Genomic DNA, 16982 nt, shown 5'->3' with positions numbered 1-16982 from the left:
CACTAAGGTCTAGCCACCCCCCCCCCCATCTCTCCTGCTGGACTGCTATAGTCTTCTGCTTCCACTGTGCCCCTCCAGTTCCTTCTCCACTCAGCAGCCAGAGGGAACTTTGTAAAGTGCAAGAGTGATCCCATCCCTCCACATTAAAATCTTGCTTTCGATGACCTGGAGAGCCCACCAGCCTCTGCGTGACCTGACCCCTCGACCTCAGTTCCTCCCTCTTCTCCGTGCCCATCCAGGCATCCTCCTCGCTGGTCTCTCGCCACCCTTGAGGTTTCAGATCAAATGCCACCTCTGTAGAGAAGCCCACAGGACACCCGAACTGGGATGGCAGAGTCACTTTCTTAACACCTCTCCTCATCTCCTTCAGATGCTCAAAACCATCTGGAAATTACTCTCCTTTCTTTGATTACTCTTTTCTCCACCCTATTGCCCACACACTAAACATATAAACCCCATGAGGAGTTATTTTCTTTGCTGTTGGATCTCCAGAGAGGATTACAATGCCTGGCACAGAATAGGCACTCAGTACAGGAATGTAATCTAGTGCACAGAAGACAATACGAATGGCTGACCCCTTCCCTGATGGGCAAATCCTATCCTAGGAATTGGATGTAAGCATTCAAGGTACAAATTTGGACACCTGGAGGTGAAGTCTAAGAGATAGGGTCTCTGCTTAGGGGTAGAACTTTTCGTTAAGGAGATAGTTTGGTTTTTAGGGGGCAAGTCTTATGGGATTGATGGTTTCTAAAGGGCATGTTTAGCCCATTGGAGATGGATGTTGTTTTTAAGGGACTGGGTTCCCTTTTGGTGAGACTTAAACCCTTTCTGATTTTAATGGTCGTGCACTCTCAACTCAAAATTTGTCAGAAGGGAGGGAGGAAAGATCTTTATTAGGGGGCCTGTCCTAAACCAGGGAGGGAGAAACTCCCACCTCTCTGGAGCCAAGGATCAGAAAATGAGACATCAGTGACTGACAGGACAAGGTTTATTGGGGTCCTGGAGACATTAGGGAGTGGGATGAGGGGGCAAGGTCGAGGCTCACAGGGGGGAACCCCCTAGCCAAACCCCCTTCCCCCTTGGGGTTGAGGGGAACACAGAGACAGACAAACCAACAGAGATGGAAAGACTGACAGGTGCTACAGCAGAGTGGGAGGAAAACCCCAATGTCCACCACCTCCCATTCAGATGAGTTCACAGGATGGGGAATGATGTGGACTGGCCCACACTCCAGAGCGAGGGAGGAGTGTCTGCCGTATTCACCTAAGGAGGGTGGGGGGGCAGGCCACAGTCTGGACCAGCCCATTCCAGTGGACAGGGGCGTGTATCTGAATCAGTTCATTCTACTGGGCAGGAGGGATTTCAAACCAGCCTATTCTAGTGGTTGGGGGTGGGGAAGATCATTAGGGTTGATCCATTCTGCAGTAGGGGAGGGAGACCTAATTGGGGAGTGGGGGCTGAGGGCAGGGGACATCTACCCTGGTCCTCTTTCAGCATAAGGAATGAAATGGGGTGGGAGCGGGGGAAGGCAGATTCCGGCTATATCCATTTTTTTTTGGGGGGGGGGGGACACCAGTGACTGGTGGGTAGCATTTGGAGGGGATCTAGGGAAATTCGGGGTCATGATCTCCCCACATTCTCCAGATCAAGGTCGTTGGGAATGATGGCTCTCAGGGAGAGGGGCAGCCTTCCCTTGGGGGAGGGGAAAGGTGCCCATCTGTCATTATTAGGGCCCTCAAGATGAGAAGTACTTGGGAGACCCATTTCTCACTGCTAGGTCCCCACAGCTGGGAGGCTGCCTATTGACTTGGGGGTGCCCAGCGTATATTCCAGGGGTCTCACACTCAGGGGTCCTGGACCCCGGAGCTGAGGAATCTCTCCGTTTATTTGCTGCCCTCCAGCTCAGGGCCCTGTGTGGGCGTCTGGTGGCCCTGTCTCTCCAGCCAGGGTCCCCTTGCTCCAGGGCCCGTGGATCTGGATCCAGACCGGGCCGGGCCCAAGTCCAGCCCCGCCCCGGGGAGGGGCGGTTGGGCGGAGGCGCGGCCTGGCCGTCAGTCCATGCCCCGGTGCAGCTTCAGGTGCCGAGAGAGGTTGCTGAGCGTGATGAAGCCCTTGCCGCAAATGTGGCAGGGAAAGGGCCGCTCGGTGCCGTGCAACAGCCGGTGGCGCTTGAGGTAGCACTCGTGGCGGAAGAACTTGCCGCACTCGAGGCACGGGAACGGCTTCTCGCCCGTGTGCACCAGCACGTGCCGCTCCAGGTCGCGCGGCGAGCGGAACAGCTTCTCGCACTCGGAGCAGCCGAAGATCTTCTTGCCCCGGCCCGAGCCGGACGCGGCCTCCCCGGCCGCCGGCTCCCCCTCCGGGGCCGCGGGCGTCGCCTCCGCCCCTCCACCCTCGCCGTGGCTGGCCCGCCGGTGCTCTTCTAGGGCCGCCAGGGCCGCGTACAGGGCCCCGCAGTGGCCGCAGCCGTAGGTGGCGGGCCCCGAGTGGGCCTCCAGGTGGCTGGCCAGCGCGGCAGCTGACGCGAAGAAGGTCCCGCAGTCGCACTGGTACAGGGTGTCTTCCGGCGCCTCGGCCACGGCCGCGGGCGCTGGGGCCTCCCCGCCGCCCTCGGGGAGCAGCCCCCGGAGCTCAGGCACGCCGCCCCCGGCGTGACCCAGGAGCAGCCCGCCGTCCCACGCCGGCTGGGCGCTGCCTGCCTCCGCAGGACCGCCGCCTCCGCCGCCGTCGGCCGCCCCCGCGGCCCAGGCCTGCGCAGGAGGCGCGCCCGGGCTCTGCAGGTCGTGCGTCAGCTTGTGCCGCTCTAGCAGCGCGGGGGCGTTGAAGTCGCGCTCGCAGCGCGGGCACTTGAAGGGCTTCACATCAGTGTGCGCCGCCCAGTGGGCCGCCAGCTCGCGGCCCTGGTCGAAGCGCCGCGCACAGGCTCCGCAGGCGAACGGGGGCAGTGAGGCGGCGGCCGCGGCTGCGGCCTCCGCCAGCCCCCAGCTGCCTGGGCCCGCTCCCGCCGCCTCTGGGCCCTCTCCGCCAGCAGCTCCCGCACCCCCGCACACCGAGCAGGGGCCCACGTTGCAGCAGACGGAGCAGGGCGCGCTCAGGGCGGGCAGGCCTGGGCCGGGCTGCAGCGGAGACGGGAGCACCCCGCGGTGCTGGCGCTTGAGATGGCGGCCCAAGCTGGAGCGAGAGGAGAAGCGCAGCTCGCAGACCAGGCAGCAGTAGGGTTTCTCACCAGTGTGGACGACCTGGGAGGGAGAGAGGGAGAGCGCGGCATCAGAGCCGAGGGTCCAGCCTGCAGGGCGGATTCCTGCCCTCCGGAGTGGCCTTGCCTAGCTTCGACCTCCTCCCTCATCTTCTCTGATTTGGGTCATGTTGCGATTCTTTCTGCCCCTTCCCTCACAGGACCTTTGCACGTGCTGTTCCTTTAGGCTGGAGAATTCTTCCTCCCATTCGTTCGGACTAACTCTTACTCATTTTCACCAAGCCCACCTAGGAAACTGGGACTCCCTGGGAGAATGGCTAGGTACTAGGGCTCTGAGCACTAACAAACCTGGGTTCAAGTCCCCCTCTGCCTTCTACTTGCAGTGAAAACTAGACAAGTAACATCATCTCTGAGGCTCTGCTTTTCTCCTCTGTGACACGGGCACAAGATGTGTCATCTCACAGGGTCGTTGTGAGTATAGGATAAAATCATCGCTAAATAGCTGCTCAATTCCTAGAAATTGTACTTATTATTGATAAATGTTCCGACCTCCTATGGATGTCCTCTAAGGTGGTGGATATCAGGAAGAGGTGGGGAGGATCTTTCATAATGCCCTGGGATGGGAGGTGGTTTTTCAAGGTAAATGTCCAACCTTCTAGAGCAAGAACTGTCCAACAGAACTTTCTGCACTGATGGAGGTGTTGTGTATCTTCACTGACCAATATGGCAGCCACCAGCGACACCTGGCTTTTGAGCACGTGAAATGTGGCCAGTGTGTTACACAAGACTGTGCCTTACTGATAGTGGCCCTTGTGCTTTATTTAAAAGTCTGGGAGTACTAGAGACAGATTTTGAGCGTCCAGTCCTTTTGGTTGGTAGTGCCTGCCTGTTGAACTGTAAAGCTAAGTGAGAAAGCACAGCGCTGTCTGCTGCCCAAAGTGGGGCCCTGTGGCTCCAAGGGTGTGTCCAGCCCAGGGAGGCCAGCCTGAGCCCAGCCTGCGGGACTCACCTGGTGGTGCAGCAGGCCGGTGGAGTCTCGGAACCCTTTAGGGCAGGCAGAGCAGCGGTAGGGCCGCTCGCCGGTGTGCGAACGCAGGTGGTTGGCCAGGTTGAAGCTGTGTTTGAAGCCCTTGCCACAGCGCGGACACGCGTGGGGTTTGAGTGCAGTGTGCCGGGCGAAGTGGCGCCGAAGGTCCGAGCGGTAGCGGAAGCTCTTGCCACACTCACTGCAGTGAAATGGGACCCGGGGAGCAGCAGCAGCGGGAGGTGCTGGGGCCGGGGCCGGGGCGGGGACCGGGGGCACTGGCAGCGGGGCATCATCCATGGTGGCGTGGTGGGAGGGCAGTGGCGAGTGGAGGCTCTCTCTGGAGCAAGGGGAGACATGGAGGGCAGGTGAAGCAGTCAGCTCCCCATCAGCCCTCTCCTATCAGTCTCCTTGGACTCAGGACCCGCTATCTGTCCCCTGGGAACCCTTCCCACTTCCCTCCAAGCTACACTCAACCTCCAAGCCACGACCACCCATCGTTAAGCCTCCCCTTCTACAAACCCTCCTCTCACTCATCTGCCAATCTTCCTAATTAGTGCCAAGTGGCTAATACACTCCTGAGTGTTATTAAGCCTCTTCTCTACTTGGACCCCCCCCGCCCCCCCCCCCGCCACTTCTCCCTAAGCCCCGCCCACTCTGTTAGGCCCCAGCCACTCTGAATCAGGTCCCACCCACTCCTCCTCAAGTTCGAGTTGCCTCTTGAATTCTCTGACAAGTCCCTTCCTCTCTGAAAGTCCCTCCCAGTCTTCTTCGAGAGTGAAAGTCATCTTCGGGGAAAAGATTCACATTCTTAGCAAATGAGTGGGACAAAGATTTGGGGCCAAGTGCACTTGGTTCAACCTTCCAGGGCGACCAGGAATGGTCCTGGAACCTCTGAAGAAACCAACTGTCCATCTGCAGAAAGTCTGTCCATCTGCACAGTGGGAATAACAGGGGTACCTACCTCATGCAGTGGAGGTGAGGCGTAAGCAAAACTGTGGCAGTGCGTGCCGCGCCCTGACTCAGGCAGGGACCCAGCAAAGGCTCAACAGGCAAGCTGTTCTGATTACTACTGCCTGCCAAGTTCCTCTGAGATTGCTCTCTAAATCCTACCATCTCTTCTCCGCTAAGGTGCGCCTCCAGAACGCCACACAGGTTGTCGTCTCCACCTAGCCTGTAGGGGGGCCCGTCCTTTCCAAGACCCCTCCACTCAGCCTTCCGGGGGGAGCCCCTTCCCAGCCCTCCAAATCATTGCACTTACGTTATGAAGACTTGTTATTTCCACTAAGACTAATTACACGCCTAAATCCCATCACCTCACTGCGCCCACTCCTGCACAAACTACTCCCCTTCTACTCTAAGCTCCGCCCACCTGTGCCCTGAGTCCCATTCCCGCTCCCCCTCCCGCCCCCCCCACTCAGCCCAGGTAAGTCCCTTCCACCCTTCGACCTGGGACCCTCCTAGCACTCTTTGGCCACGCCCCTTATCAAGCCCCACCCATTGCTAAGCCCCACCCATTTTCTACCCATAGTCCCGCTTCTTTCACTAAGCCCAGCCTATTTCCATTCTAAACCACGCCCCTCTGGAAGCTCCTCCCCGCAGCTGCTCCGCCCCTGTCGCCACTAAGCCCCGCCTCCTTCCCACCCAGTCGCCTGCAGGACTGGCCCCCCCCCCCTCCCCTGTCGGCTCTGGGACCGAGGCCCTGAGTACCGGCCTTTTGTGCCCCTCCCCCCTGTCCCTAAGAGGTGCGGCCCGGGGCGCCCGGGGTGGGAGCAGGTCAGGCGCGACCCGCAGCCGGGCGAGTCCACCTCGCTCGCACGGAGCGGGGGTTTTGGAGCCCTGGGGCGGCCCCAGGAGGCCGGGAAAGTCAGTCGGCTTTTCTCTTTAATTACTTACACCTCCCTCTGGGCGCCGACATTTTGGGCAGCGGGGGCAGCGTCACTTCCACCCGGGGGCCCCTCGACTTCCGCCTCGGCTCCCTGCTCCCCCACACTCCTTTCTCCCGCCCCCTTGGCTTCCCCCTCCCCACCGCCCGCCCTTATCCCTGTTTTCCGTCCCTTCCCCAGCACTGGAAGTTGGGGAAGCCAGGGTGGCGCCATCTTTGGTGAGGGCAGAGTGGGGCGGAGCTAAGGGGGGAGGACTCCCGGCGCCATACAGACTGAGGGCAACAGGCTCCCGCCGCGGCCTCCTGCCCTCGGTGTCTGTGCTGGCGGGAGTTCACGTTGATGAGGGCAGATGTGATTCCCTTTTCACAGCCTTAGACTCCTCCTGTGTAGGATGTAGCTTTGAGTCCGGAGAAAAGAAAAATCAAAGTTCGGCGACTTTGGTAGAGTTAGGAGGAAAGAGCAGGTCCCATGTTGTTGTCAGCCCTCCAGGGGGTTTTGAAGCCTATCAGGCGCCATGTTAATTACGGGAACAAGCAGCCATTTTCCCGCTCCTCATCCTTGCGGTACCTGCCTTTGATTGGGTCACCCGGCTGGGTACTTTGTGGGAGGAAAGACATTTCTATGTGGTCCAGAATGTGTTGGTGGGGTTATTTCCCGCTCGGGGCCAGCGAAGGCGACGGGCGCGCAGGCGCGTTTTGGCTGCAAGGACGTGACCGGTCCTTAGGACCCGGCGCGTCCTCTTTGTTCCCCGCGGGCGCGGGCCCGACTGAGAGGGAGTGGGGGAGGGAGAGGGCGGGGCCGTCCCCAAGCGCGCCGCCGAGGGGCAGGGCCCCCTGGCCCCCGCCCCTTCCCACGCGCCGGCCCCGTCGCCCCCGCGCGCGCACACTCGCGAGCCCAGGCGACATGCAAATGAGGTACCCGAGAGGCGGGGGTCCGGGCGGGGAGAGGGGAGCGGAGGGAGGGGAGGCCCGGGGCCGCGCGCTCCTGGAGCGCGCCCCCACACCTGCTTCTGCGCCCGCGCCCGCCGCAGCGCGCGCGCCGACCTCGCGCCCCGCGGAGTCGGCCCGGGCGCGCGCGCGCAGACCCCCTTCCTGGAGGCCCTCGCCGTCCGCGGCCCGCGCGCCGCCCATTGGGCGCCCCCCCGGCCGGGCCCGCCCCGCGCGCTCGGGCCGCCGGGCGCGTGCCTGCACGGGGGTGGCAGAGGGGCAAGGGGCGAGGCCCCTGTTCCGGAGACCCCGGTTCTAGTCCAGGCCTTCCTACCGGAGCGAACCATGTGATCGTGGAAAAGTGGTGGCCCCTCTGTAGCCTTCAATGTATGTGCCTGTTCCAGTGGCACCTGCAGCCCCAGCTGTTAACTGCACCTCTTCCTTCCTCACTCTCGCCTTAATTACACCCTAGTCTCATGGTCCCATGCTCTGTCGATGGAGGTCATGGTGGTGATGGTAGTTTACTGAGTGCTTACTATTACCGACTGACAACTTGCTATAGCCATTTTACAGAGGTGGAAACTGGCCCAGAGAAGCAAAGTCATTTGTTAATTAATGGCAGAGCTGGATCTAACCCAGGTGTAAGGAACCCTATGGTGTCCCCTTGTCTCCTTGGGTGCATTTCTTCTCACTCCCTGCGCCTTTGGGGTCCTGGAGATCTAGTTCGAGTCCTGATCTCGCTCTTGTTTGCAGAGAGGGCTTGGGCAACTGACTTGGCTTTCCTGTGCCTCTGTTTCCCCAGCTGCAAAATGGGGGTGATGTACCATTATTCAGAAAGTTGGCGTGGGGCTTAGCTGTCAGTGAGTGCCTAGCTGATATCTTCTAGGCACTTCTGTGCACTGAGCACTTTATGTGTATTATCCCCATGCCATGTCTGTGCGAGTAAGATGACCTATTCGTCCTATTTTGCAAAAGGCTTAATGGAGACTCAGAGAAATAATTGCCCCAGACCACACAGAGAGTGAGTGATAGACTCAGGAGTTGAACCCAGACCCTGTGAGTTGGGAGCCTTAACAGTTCCCATATATTTCTTCACCCACGACTTGGGGCCAAACCACCTGGGACCACCAGTCCCTGTCTTCTCCCAGTCCTGAACTCCCACACTCCTCCCACTTTGCCAAACAGAAGCGGGACAAAACATCTAGGCCTCCATGGCTCAGGTTTGATGGGTTCTTTGTTTTGAGGATCGCAATACTGGCCCATACCCTTAGTTGGACTCTATCCTATCCTCCTATGAAGATTTTCCTTTATTTTGATTCAAGATGACTCTGAGCTTCTAGGAAGGGGGTGAGGGAGGCTTAGGAGACACCTGTGTGGCTAAAGGTAGTGTCTTTTTACCAAATGGTTGGAATTATCTTGCTATTTTACCCACCAGTGTAGCTATAACTGTCCAGGTGAATGTTGGCCATGCCCAGGTCGAGAGACTCAGACCAAGGGATGGGCGAGGTGTTGGGGGACAAGGGATGACTCAGACCCTCCCTGCACTGACGGCTGCCCCCTCTCTTCTCTTAGCCCGGCTCCAGTGCCCAGACCCAAGCCCCCCACTGCTCAATGGACACCCCCAGCCCAGACCCGTTGCCTTCGCCTTTGCCCGGGGAGGAAGAGAAACCTCTGGCCTTACCTCCTCCTGTTCCCCGGGGCCGCCGAGGCCGGCGCCCTGGGGGGGCCACCTCCTCGAATCGGACGCTCAAGGCCGCCCTCCCTCGCAAGCGGGGCCGCCCCCCCAAGTCAGGGCAGGAGCCCCCGCTGGCACAGGGGGTGACAGCCCCTGTGGGCAGCGGCGGTGGCAGCGACCTCCTGTTGATCGATGATCAGGGTGTGCCCTATACAGTCTCTGAGGGGTCAGCGGCTGGTTTGCCTGAGGGCTCTGGCCCCAAGAAGGCCCCGCACTTCTGCCCGGTGTGCCTGCGGGCCTTCCCCTACCTCTCCGACCTGGAACGCCACAGCATCTCGCACTCAGAGCTGAAGCCGCACGAGTGCAAGGATTGCGGCAAGACCTTCAAGCGGTCCAGCCACCTACGGCGGCACTGCAACATCCATGCCGGCCTGCGGCCCTTCCGCTGCCCACTCTGCCCTCGTCGCTTCCGCGAGGCGGGTGAGCTGGCCCACCACCACCGTGTCCACTCCGGGGAGCGCCCCTACCAGTGCCCTGTCTGCCGGCTGCGCTTCACGGAGGCCAACACGCTCCGGCGCCATGCCAAACGCAAGCACCCCGAGGCCATGGGGGCACCCCTGTGTTCCCCGGACCCAGGTCCCGAACCACCGTGGGACGACGAGGGCATTCCGGCTACGGCAGGGGCTGAAGAGGGGGTGGAGGAGCCGGAGGGCAAAGAGCTGGCTTGACCCACACCCTGGGCCACCTGTCCCCAGGCCAGGTTTAGAGCTGGGAGTTCAGCTGGTGCTGAGCCTGGGCAGGAAAGCTGGGACGCCCTCATACCTGGTGGTCTTCCCGTTGTGGGAGGGGGTTGAGGGTGAGGACCTAAACTCCTGGGTCCTGCTGCCTTCTGCCACCCTCCCCCGGACTGACAGGCCCCTGGAGGCAGGGGCCTTGGAAATAAATATCTGCCTACTGGCTTCCTGTGTGTATTCAGTGATGGTACCAGGGCTGGCCCTCCCTTCAAATGTGCTCTGGTCGCTATGCCACCCTGATAGGAGTGCATCGAATTTGGGAGAACCCCATGTCATGTGCCTTGTTAGCTTGCCACTATGGGCTGGCTTGGAGGAAGGCTTTGCCCCCTCTCCCAGTTCCAGCAGACCCCAAAGTGCTCCCTGTAAGTATCCACTCTAAGTAAAACATTGAACCTCTGTGCAAATGTGATCTAGGTCCCCATCCCCCATCCCAGCCATATTCTTGGAAATTCTGCCCCCACTACTTTGCCCCATCACTTCGTCCTGACACTAAGGAAAAACCGAGTTGAGGGTTGTGAGTAGAATTGACAACTTTGGTAAGGCTTACGTAGATAAGAGGTGTGGCCAGGAGGGGGCGGGGCTAGGGAAACAGGGGGCGGGGTTGGGGCTAAGGGGTGAGGCTGATGAGCATTGTGGGCGGGGTTTAGGGGGCAGGTGTTGAGAACAAGGGTGGGGCTTGACTTGGTTTAAGGGTTGGCAGGCAGAAGGTGGAAACGATTTAGAGGCCATATGAATAGGGTTTATCTGAGAGGAGACGTTTCAAGGGGGAACTGCAGGAGAGCAAGGTGTTGGGACAGACGGGATGTAACTGTGAAGAGAAGGTGCTGTGAGGAGGGCATGACTGTTGTTCAGGCACAGGTGACAGAAGGGGGTACCTAAATAAATACTAAGGAAGGGAAGTGCCTGAGACGAAGGGCGCTTAGTAGGAAGGGGCTGGGCTAACACAGGGGGCTTGGTGCAGCCTAAAAACCTCTGGGGGGCACTGCTTAGAAGAAAGTGTTGGGGCTGTGGGCGGGGCTGAGGGGAGATAGGTGGAGTTCTTGGGGACTTGGAGGTGGGTAAGAACAGGAGAAAAATCGTGGGTGCTGGGGCGAGGAGGATGGATTTTAAGGCAGTGGGCGGGGCTTAAATAATTAAGCTATAAAATGGGCGTGGTTCGGAATGGGGGAGGGGCTTACACGCCAGATTTACGCGAGGGGCGTGGCTTAACCGGATGTCTGGAGCGTGTGGGCTGTGTCCTAGGAGGCGGGGGCTCAGGGCGCAGGCGCACGTTGCTTAGCTCGCCTACCGGAAGCGGCCTAGGCTCTCCCCGTCCGCGTCCCCGAGCCAGTGCGCAGGCGCACTTCTCTTTCCCGGTCGCCGCCACCGCCTCCTCTTTCCGCTCCTCCACGCCGGCGCCTCGGAGACGGGCGCGACTTCCGCTTCCGGGCGGGCGGGCAGGCGGGCGGCGCGGGGCTGCCGGGGAGGGGGAGGGGGCGGCACTTCCGGTCGGGCCCTCGGGTCTCCCCGGAGCGGCGGCGCCTCCTCCGCCTCCTCGGCCTCCTCCCGGCGGAGACCCCTGCGCCGGTGAGTGACGGGGCGCGTGGCCCGGGGACCCGGGGGCAACGGGGGCGGGGGGTCCCGCCCTGGCCCGCTCTGGTCCCCAGAACGTCCCCGTCAGTGCCTCTCCCGCCGGGCCCTCGCCAGGGGTCCCCCCAGTCACTGCTCCCCCATAAGACCCTTCCAGACATCTGCCCCATTAACGCCCTCATGCAGGACGGCTGCCAAAGCGTCCTTATTTGTGGCGATCCCTTAAACTGCTGCCAGGGCCCCCATGAATGCTTTCTCATAGGATCGCTTCTGCGTAACCCTCGTCATTGCTGCCTCCAGGACAGCCCCCCAAATGCCACCAGCACTGCCTTCCTTCATGGAGGGCAGCTGCCCGTGAACCCTCCGTTAGTATTCCCTATAGGCTGCCTCCAAAGAGTGTTGCATTAGTGCTTCGCTGCAGAACTGCCCCTCTTATCTCTGTCCACACACAACAGCCCCCAAATCTCCCACATTTCCATTCCCCCCCCCCCCCAATAGAACAGCTAGCTCCCTCTAGAGTTCTGCTCTCACACCCACATCCTCTCCCCATTCAGGTGGAAACAGCTGCCTGTTTAGCTCCAGGCTCCAATGAAACACTTCTGCTGTACCTCCCTCCTCTCCCCAAGCCAGGTCAGCTCCTGTCCCCAGTCCTCCCACAGAGCAGTGCCCCACAGTGAGCCTCTCCCTCTCAGACCACCTCTTTCTGTGGCGTTAACCTCTCCCACTTCGCACCCAGCTTCATTTCATCCTCCTGGACGCCCTAGAGAAGACACCCCATCTTTACTATGGCCTGACCTCTTTTTTTCCCCAGGCATGTGTTCATTCATTCATTCATTCATTCATTCACTGTTCTAGGTACAGGGCATACAGTGGTGAAGGAGAGAGATACACATGGTCTTTCATTTTGTGGGTTTTACAGTCTACTTGAGAGAGTTCAAACACAAGTGAACGAATAAGATAAATCCTGTTTTCTGGGTTCTCCCAGAGCCCGATGGTTTACCTCAGAGGTGAAAACTGAATTAGCAGAGGTGACTTAGCCATGTAGAGATCTGGGTGGACGGTTTCAGGCAGCGAGAATAGCAAGTGCAAAGGTCCTGAGGTGGCCGTGATCATGGTGAGTGGAGGAGCATCAGGGAAGCCAGTGAAGGAAGAGAACAAGAGGGAGAGGGTTTGATGTCTTAGGGCATTGGGGATAAGGGCACTGTGATCAATTTTCTCGCCTTTGTCAGCTCTACCAAGCCCATACTGTTCTTCATTTGTTCATTCGTTCATTTGTTCAACAAGTGTTTGATGAGGACCTGTTACACGTGGGGGATGCAGCAGAGAACCAAACAGACAAAAACCCTTGCCCTCATGGAGCGCATATGCTAGCTGATGGGACAATTAAAAAACAAAATGTATGTGTGTGGATAAATACAGCAGGATCAGGGTATAGTCACAGAAGAGGGTGGCAAAAAGGCCTTCTTCAAAAGATTCCCATTGTCATCTTGTCGCTCCCCAAAGCCACACACACACCTCTATGTAAATCCCGACCCTCCTGGACAACTGTGGCCAACCGGGGGCTGCTCTTACCAGCTCCCCCCAAGAGTGAAGTGGTTAAGAGGGTGAGTCCGGGATTCCACTGTGTTCATATCTCTGAGCAAACCACTCCCTCTTTTCCTAGCCTCATTCATTCACTTATTTCATAAATATTTTTGGAGACAGGCACTGTTCTAGGTCCTGGGATAGAACAGTGAACAAAACAGGTAAAAAAATCGTTGCCTGTATGGAGCCCACCTTCTAGAGGGGGAGGCCAGCAACAACAAGACAAGCAGAATATGTGGTTTATCGGGTGATGCTGACAGGTAAGGACAGAAACAAAGCAGGCTGGGAAGAGCCGGAATGTTGGTGTGGATGACAGGTTACAGGGGCCATGGAGAGCCTCACTGAGGAGACAGCCTTTGGGCAGAGGTGTGAAAGAGGTGAGGGAGAGAGAGGTATAGAGATAGCAGTCAGAGGATTCCAGACAGAAGCAACAGCCAGTGCAAGGGCCCTGGGGTAGGAATGCTGGCACGTTGGATGAGCAGCCAGGTGGCCATGGAGGGTATGTAGGTCATCATAGAGACTTTGACTTTAAGTGGGATGGGTGTCATTGCAGGCTTTGAACAGAGGAGGGACGTGGTTTGGCCTTAGTCCTCCCATCTGTTAAATGAGAATAATAGTAATGCTTATCTGATGAGTCTGTTATGAAGTTGGAGACAAACCACATAAGATACGTAGTACGGTGCTTATTAGTGTTCAGAAAATCCTGGTGGCTGGTTCTGGGCTCGGGTATCAAGGAAGTGGGTGCGGCGAAGTGTATTTCTAGTATAAGGCAGAGTGGGGGGCCTTCCTTTATTTTGGAGAGAGAATGTTGAAAGACAGCATGCTGTAGTGGGTAACAGCACGCACTCTGGGGCCCTGCTGCTTGCCTCCTATTCCTGGCTCTGCCACGGCTTGTTACTGGTTATGACGTTAGGAGATGAATTTATGTCTCCAGCCCTCAGTCTCTTCCTCTGTGAAACAGAGTTGAGAGTGGTCACCATCTTCTTGACTCAGTAGGAAGATTCGTTGAAGGATTTAGAAGAGCACTAGGCAGGTAGAAAGCACTTCACATTACGCGGTACCGTGTGTCCACGTTACTGTTATTAACAGAGTACAGCTTCATCCCAAGTCGAACCTGTTGTAGCAGAATGGCCCACAGGTCCTGGTATCGGAGAGATTTGGAATCTAATACCTACTTTCCCCTTGACTGGCTATGTGACCTTGGGGAAATGACCCCCCCCTTCTCAGTTTTCCCACTTAAAAAATGGAGCTGATAACAGTACAGGACCATCGTGAGGCCTCACGATGCTGCACCTCAAACCGGTTGAACAATAAACACAAACATGAGCTGTTACGATTACGAGTGCCGTTGCTGGAATGACAAATACTGTAAAGGAGGTGCCCAGAGACTGACTGCCATTGCACAGGAGGCAGGGAAATCCCCATTGTCCCCTTGGGACATGCCCCCATCATGCTTCTCTCCATAGGATGCGTCTCCCCTTAGAAAGACACCGATTTAAGGCTGGGATCCCCTGAAAGAGGAAATGCCTCTTATTTCCCAGTGGAAATACTGGGAGCGTGATCACTTCCACCCCCCAGTGCTCCTCCCTGCTCTTCACAGCAGTAGCCCTTCACATCTTCCCACTCGCCTTTGGGTCCCTCCTTACAACATCACCGCCCTTGAATTCCTTCTTCTGGGGACCTCCACCCCGTGTCAACTCCCATCTCTGCTAAACGTCCCCCTCCCTCCCTCAGGGGGTTCTGGTCAGCTCAGTCTTGTTCCTTTGCTCATTTAACAAACACTTATCGGTATAGGCTATCAGTTTACCTCTGAACCCTACTTTGGCTGCATCTTCCCTAAGTTTTGGTACGTTGTGTTTTCATATTTATTCATCTGGGGTTCCTTGTTTCTTGTGGTTTCTTGGTGGGTCTGCTGGTGATTTAGGAGGGTGCTGTTTAAGTCCCATATATCAGCAAATACTTATCAAACAACCACACCGTACTGGGTGCTGTGCTCGGTGCTGGGGGCACAGCGGCAAACAAGACAGACCAAATCCTTATTCTGTTAGGTGGGGATGCCAGACAGTAAACACACAGTCAAAGAAATACACACAGCAAGTGGTGGCAGTGACAGTGATGAGAAAATGCAGCAAGATGAGGGGTTAGGGAGGATTGGGTAGGATGGAGAGGACATCTGAACAGGGACCTGAAGCAAGCACAGGACTGAACCTTGAGATCTGAGGAATAGACTCGCCACATCACTGCTCCATCCGTTCAAGACAGAGACCCCCTTCCCCTCCCACCCAGCCCCCTACATAAACTCCCATCACCTAGGTAACACCCCCCAGTAAGGCTCCAGGCCCCACAGTCCACCCCACCTTTGTCCACCTCAGGAAGCAAACAACCTGGTGGGGGAAGTGGGGAGGCTGAGCCGCAGACTTGCTCTGTGACCTTGGGCAATTTACTTGACTTCTCTGTGCCTCTGTTTTGTCAAAAGGGGATAATAGTCCCTGTGTCATAGTCTCATAGATTTTGGGGGGATTTGCTGGGAACACACTGGGCTTGTAGGAAATGCCCAGTCAACATTAGCTGTTATTAATATGTACCCTGATGGAGGCAAGCCAGGGCCGTGGTTTCTTCCCTGACACCTCCTTCCCCTGCCCCTTGCACTCCTCTACCATGTGCTTTCTGCCCACCCAGCCCGCTCTCCCGGTCTCCTGGGTTTAGGTTTCCCCCACAGGCTCCCACCACCACCGCAGCCATGCCTTTGTTCCTTCTGGAGAGCAAATTAACCAGAGGGGGTGTGAAGGGCATGGGATGTTGAGTCTCGTCCAAGGACACCCAGAGCTAGAGGCTAAAAATATCGACCTCTTGGCGGAGGAGTGGAGGAGACACTCACCTTTCACCTGTGGGGGGGGAGAGAGCCAGCTGGCTGGCTGGGGGCAGATGGGCCCTGGCCTTGGTAGGCATCGCTGACCCCTGTTGTGGGCACAGAGCCAGGCCCCCATGGGCCAGGGATTATGGACAAGAAGCATGCTACACCTTGGAGGCTCTTCTCCCACTGACTGTCCGCGGACTTGGTGGAGGTGTTTCCCCGGCCCCCTGGGTGGCTCAGGTTCAAAAGTCCATTGTAGGAGCTGAGGTTCTGGTGGGGGCCGGGGCGCAGACATGGACACCTGCCTTCTGGAATGACGAATACTATAAAGGAGGTGCCCAGAGACTGACTGCCATTGCACAGGAGGCAGGGAAATCCCCACCTGGGGCGAGGACGGAGACCTGCACCCCCTGGGCATCTGCTGTCGGTGTCCCCCAGGTGTGTGACGTCACTGAAGGCACACATAATGTTTCCTTCCGTGCAGAGTGAGCTCCCTAAATTCCCCCTGCAGCCTAGGGGTTACCACCTCCTCGTAGAAATGGAGAAAGCGAGGTTCGGGAAGGAGAGGGAATGTGAACCCAGGTCTGCCCGGGTGCAGTGCCCACCTGTTTCCTGCTGCGTCAGGCTGCCTTCTCAGTGCCAGGCCTCCCGGTGTAACTTGCTTCTTCCAGGCAAACACCTTGTAGTAAAAGAACACGGCCCTCCCCAACACTGATTTCATTCCAGTTCTCTTGGTCTGTCTTGACCTTATCTACTGCCAGTGCTGAGAGGGTATCGATATGATACCACTTACCGCATGCTTGCAAAGTGCCAGGAAGCCTCCACCCAAAGGCCTGCTATTTGCTTGCTGGAGCCTCACATCGACCCTGAGCAGGAGGGGTGTGCTTTGTCACCTCTGTTTGTAGATGTGGAAATCCGGGCACAGAGAGGTTCAGGAACTTGCCTGTGGTCACACAGCTGGAATGTGGTGGGGCTCAGATTCCTATCTGGCACTCGAGCTCTAGAGTCCACCCTCTCATCATTTTAGAGGCAAAACCTGAGGGGATTGAGAACGGGGCTCGTGTGTGTGTGTGTGTGTGTGTGTGTGTGTGTGTGTGTTTTAGGAGGGTGCTGATACCCAAGAGTTTGTAAGGGGACTGCCACCAGAGGCAAGGGGTGCTGGGAGAATTAGATTGGGGGTGCGGAGCTGAGGGCCTGGGGCATGGGGAGAAAGGATGTGGGAAGACCCCAGAAACAACGGGAACGTGGAAGGGATGGGAGGGCAGGAGCAAAGGGGCCCCAGCAAGGAGGTGGACGGCTGAGCAGGCGTCTGTGGTGCGCTAGAGCCAGGAGGGGGGCTGCCCTGTGCGCTGGAGGGGCGGGGGGCCGAGAGGAGCAAGGCTGGGAGGCAGACTGTGGCTCCGGCAGATGGCCATGACTTCCGGCGCCCGGTCCCCTTTCCTCAGCCCTGTCCTCTTCTCCACAGGGTCTGCCG

At 57.9% G+C, this 16982-nt stretch overlaps 3 protein-coding genes across 4 annotated transcripts in view; 2 read left to right on the top strand and 1 right to left on the bottom strand.

The window, feature by feature from the left end:
• Positions 1–258: 258 nt before the first annotated feature.
• On the bottom strand, positions 259–6913 carry FIZ1 (FLT3 interacting zinc finger 1). 2 transcript variants are annotated; one of them, XM_049621402.1, is made up of 3 exons: positions 6117–6913; positions 4206–4560; positions 259–3239 (listed from the first exon to the last, which is right to left on the bottom strand). In XM_049621402.1, exons 1-3 carry the CDS (start codon positions 6317–6319, stop codon positions 2052–2054), a joined length of 1746 nt encoding a protein of 581 aa, XP_049477359.1. In that variant the 5' UTR covers positions 6320–6913; the 3' UTR covers positions 259–2051. The 2 variants fall into 2 exon arrangements, with proteins under 2 accessions (XP_049477359.1, XP_049477360.1); XM_049621403.1 differs by having other exon boundaries at positions 5185–6195.
• A 31-nt stretch (positions 6914–6944) lies between these two features.
• On the top strand, positions 6945–9913 carry ZNF524 (zinc finger protein 524). Its single transcript, XM_049621496.1, has 2 exons — positions 6945–7020; positions 8605–9913. Exon 2 carries the CDS (start codon positions 8644–8646, stop codon positions 9433–9435), a length of 792 nt encoding a protein of 263 aa, XP_049477453.1. The 5' UTR covers positions 6945–7020; positions 8605–8643; the 3' UTR covers positions 9436–9913.
• A 3069-nt stretch (positions 9914–12982) lies between these two features.
• The window catches only part of LOC125916102 (zinc finger protein 865), a 6969-nt gene continuing 2969 nt past the window's right edge, over positions 12983–16982 (top strand). The window contains exon 1 of the mRNA XM_049622267.1: positions 12983–13031. Coding sequence (XP_049478224.1) covers positions 12983–13031 — 49 coding nt within the window. The remainder of the gene's footprint in view (positions 13032–16982) is intronic.

Source organism: Panthera uncia, assembly GCF_023721935.1.
Source record: "Panthera uncia isolate 11264 chromosome E2 unlocalized genomic scaffold, Puncia_PCG_1.0 HiC_scaffold_19, whole genome shotgun sequence".
NCBI classification, from domain to species: Eukaryota; Metazoa; Chordata; class Mammalia; order Carnivora; family Felidae; genus Panthera; species Panthera uncia.
This window is presented reverse-complemented; position numbering and strand designations above follow the sequence as displayed.

Coding starts and splice junctions, on each gene's coding strand:
- ZNF524 (XM_049621496.1), top strand. CDS start 8,644: ATGGACACCCCCAGCCCAGACCCGTTGCCTTCGCCTTTGCCCGGGGAG.
- FIZ1 (XM_049621402.1), bottom strand. CDS start 6,319: ATGGCGCCACCCTGGCTTCCCCAACTTCCAGTGCTGGGGAAGGGACGG. Junction 4,561..6,116: donor GTCGGCGCCCAGAGGGAGGT/GTAAGTAATTAA, acceptor CCCTTGCTCCAG/AGAGAGCCTCCACTCGCCAC. Junction 3,240..4,205: donor CCGGCCTGCTGCACCACCAG/GTGAGTCCCGCA, acceptor TCTCCCTCCCAG/GTCGTCCACACTGGTGAGAA.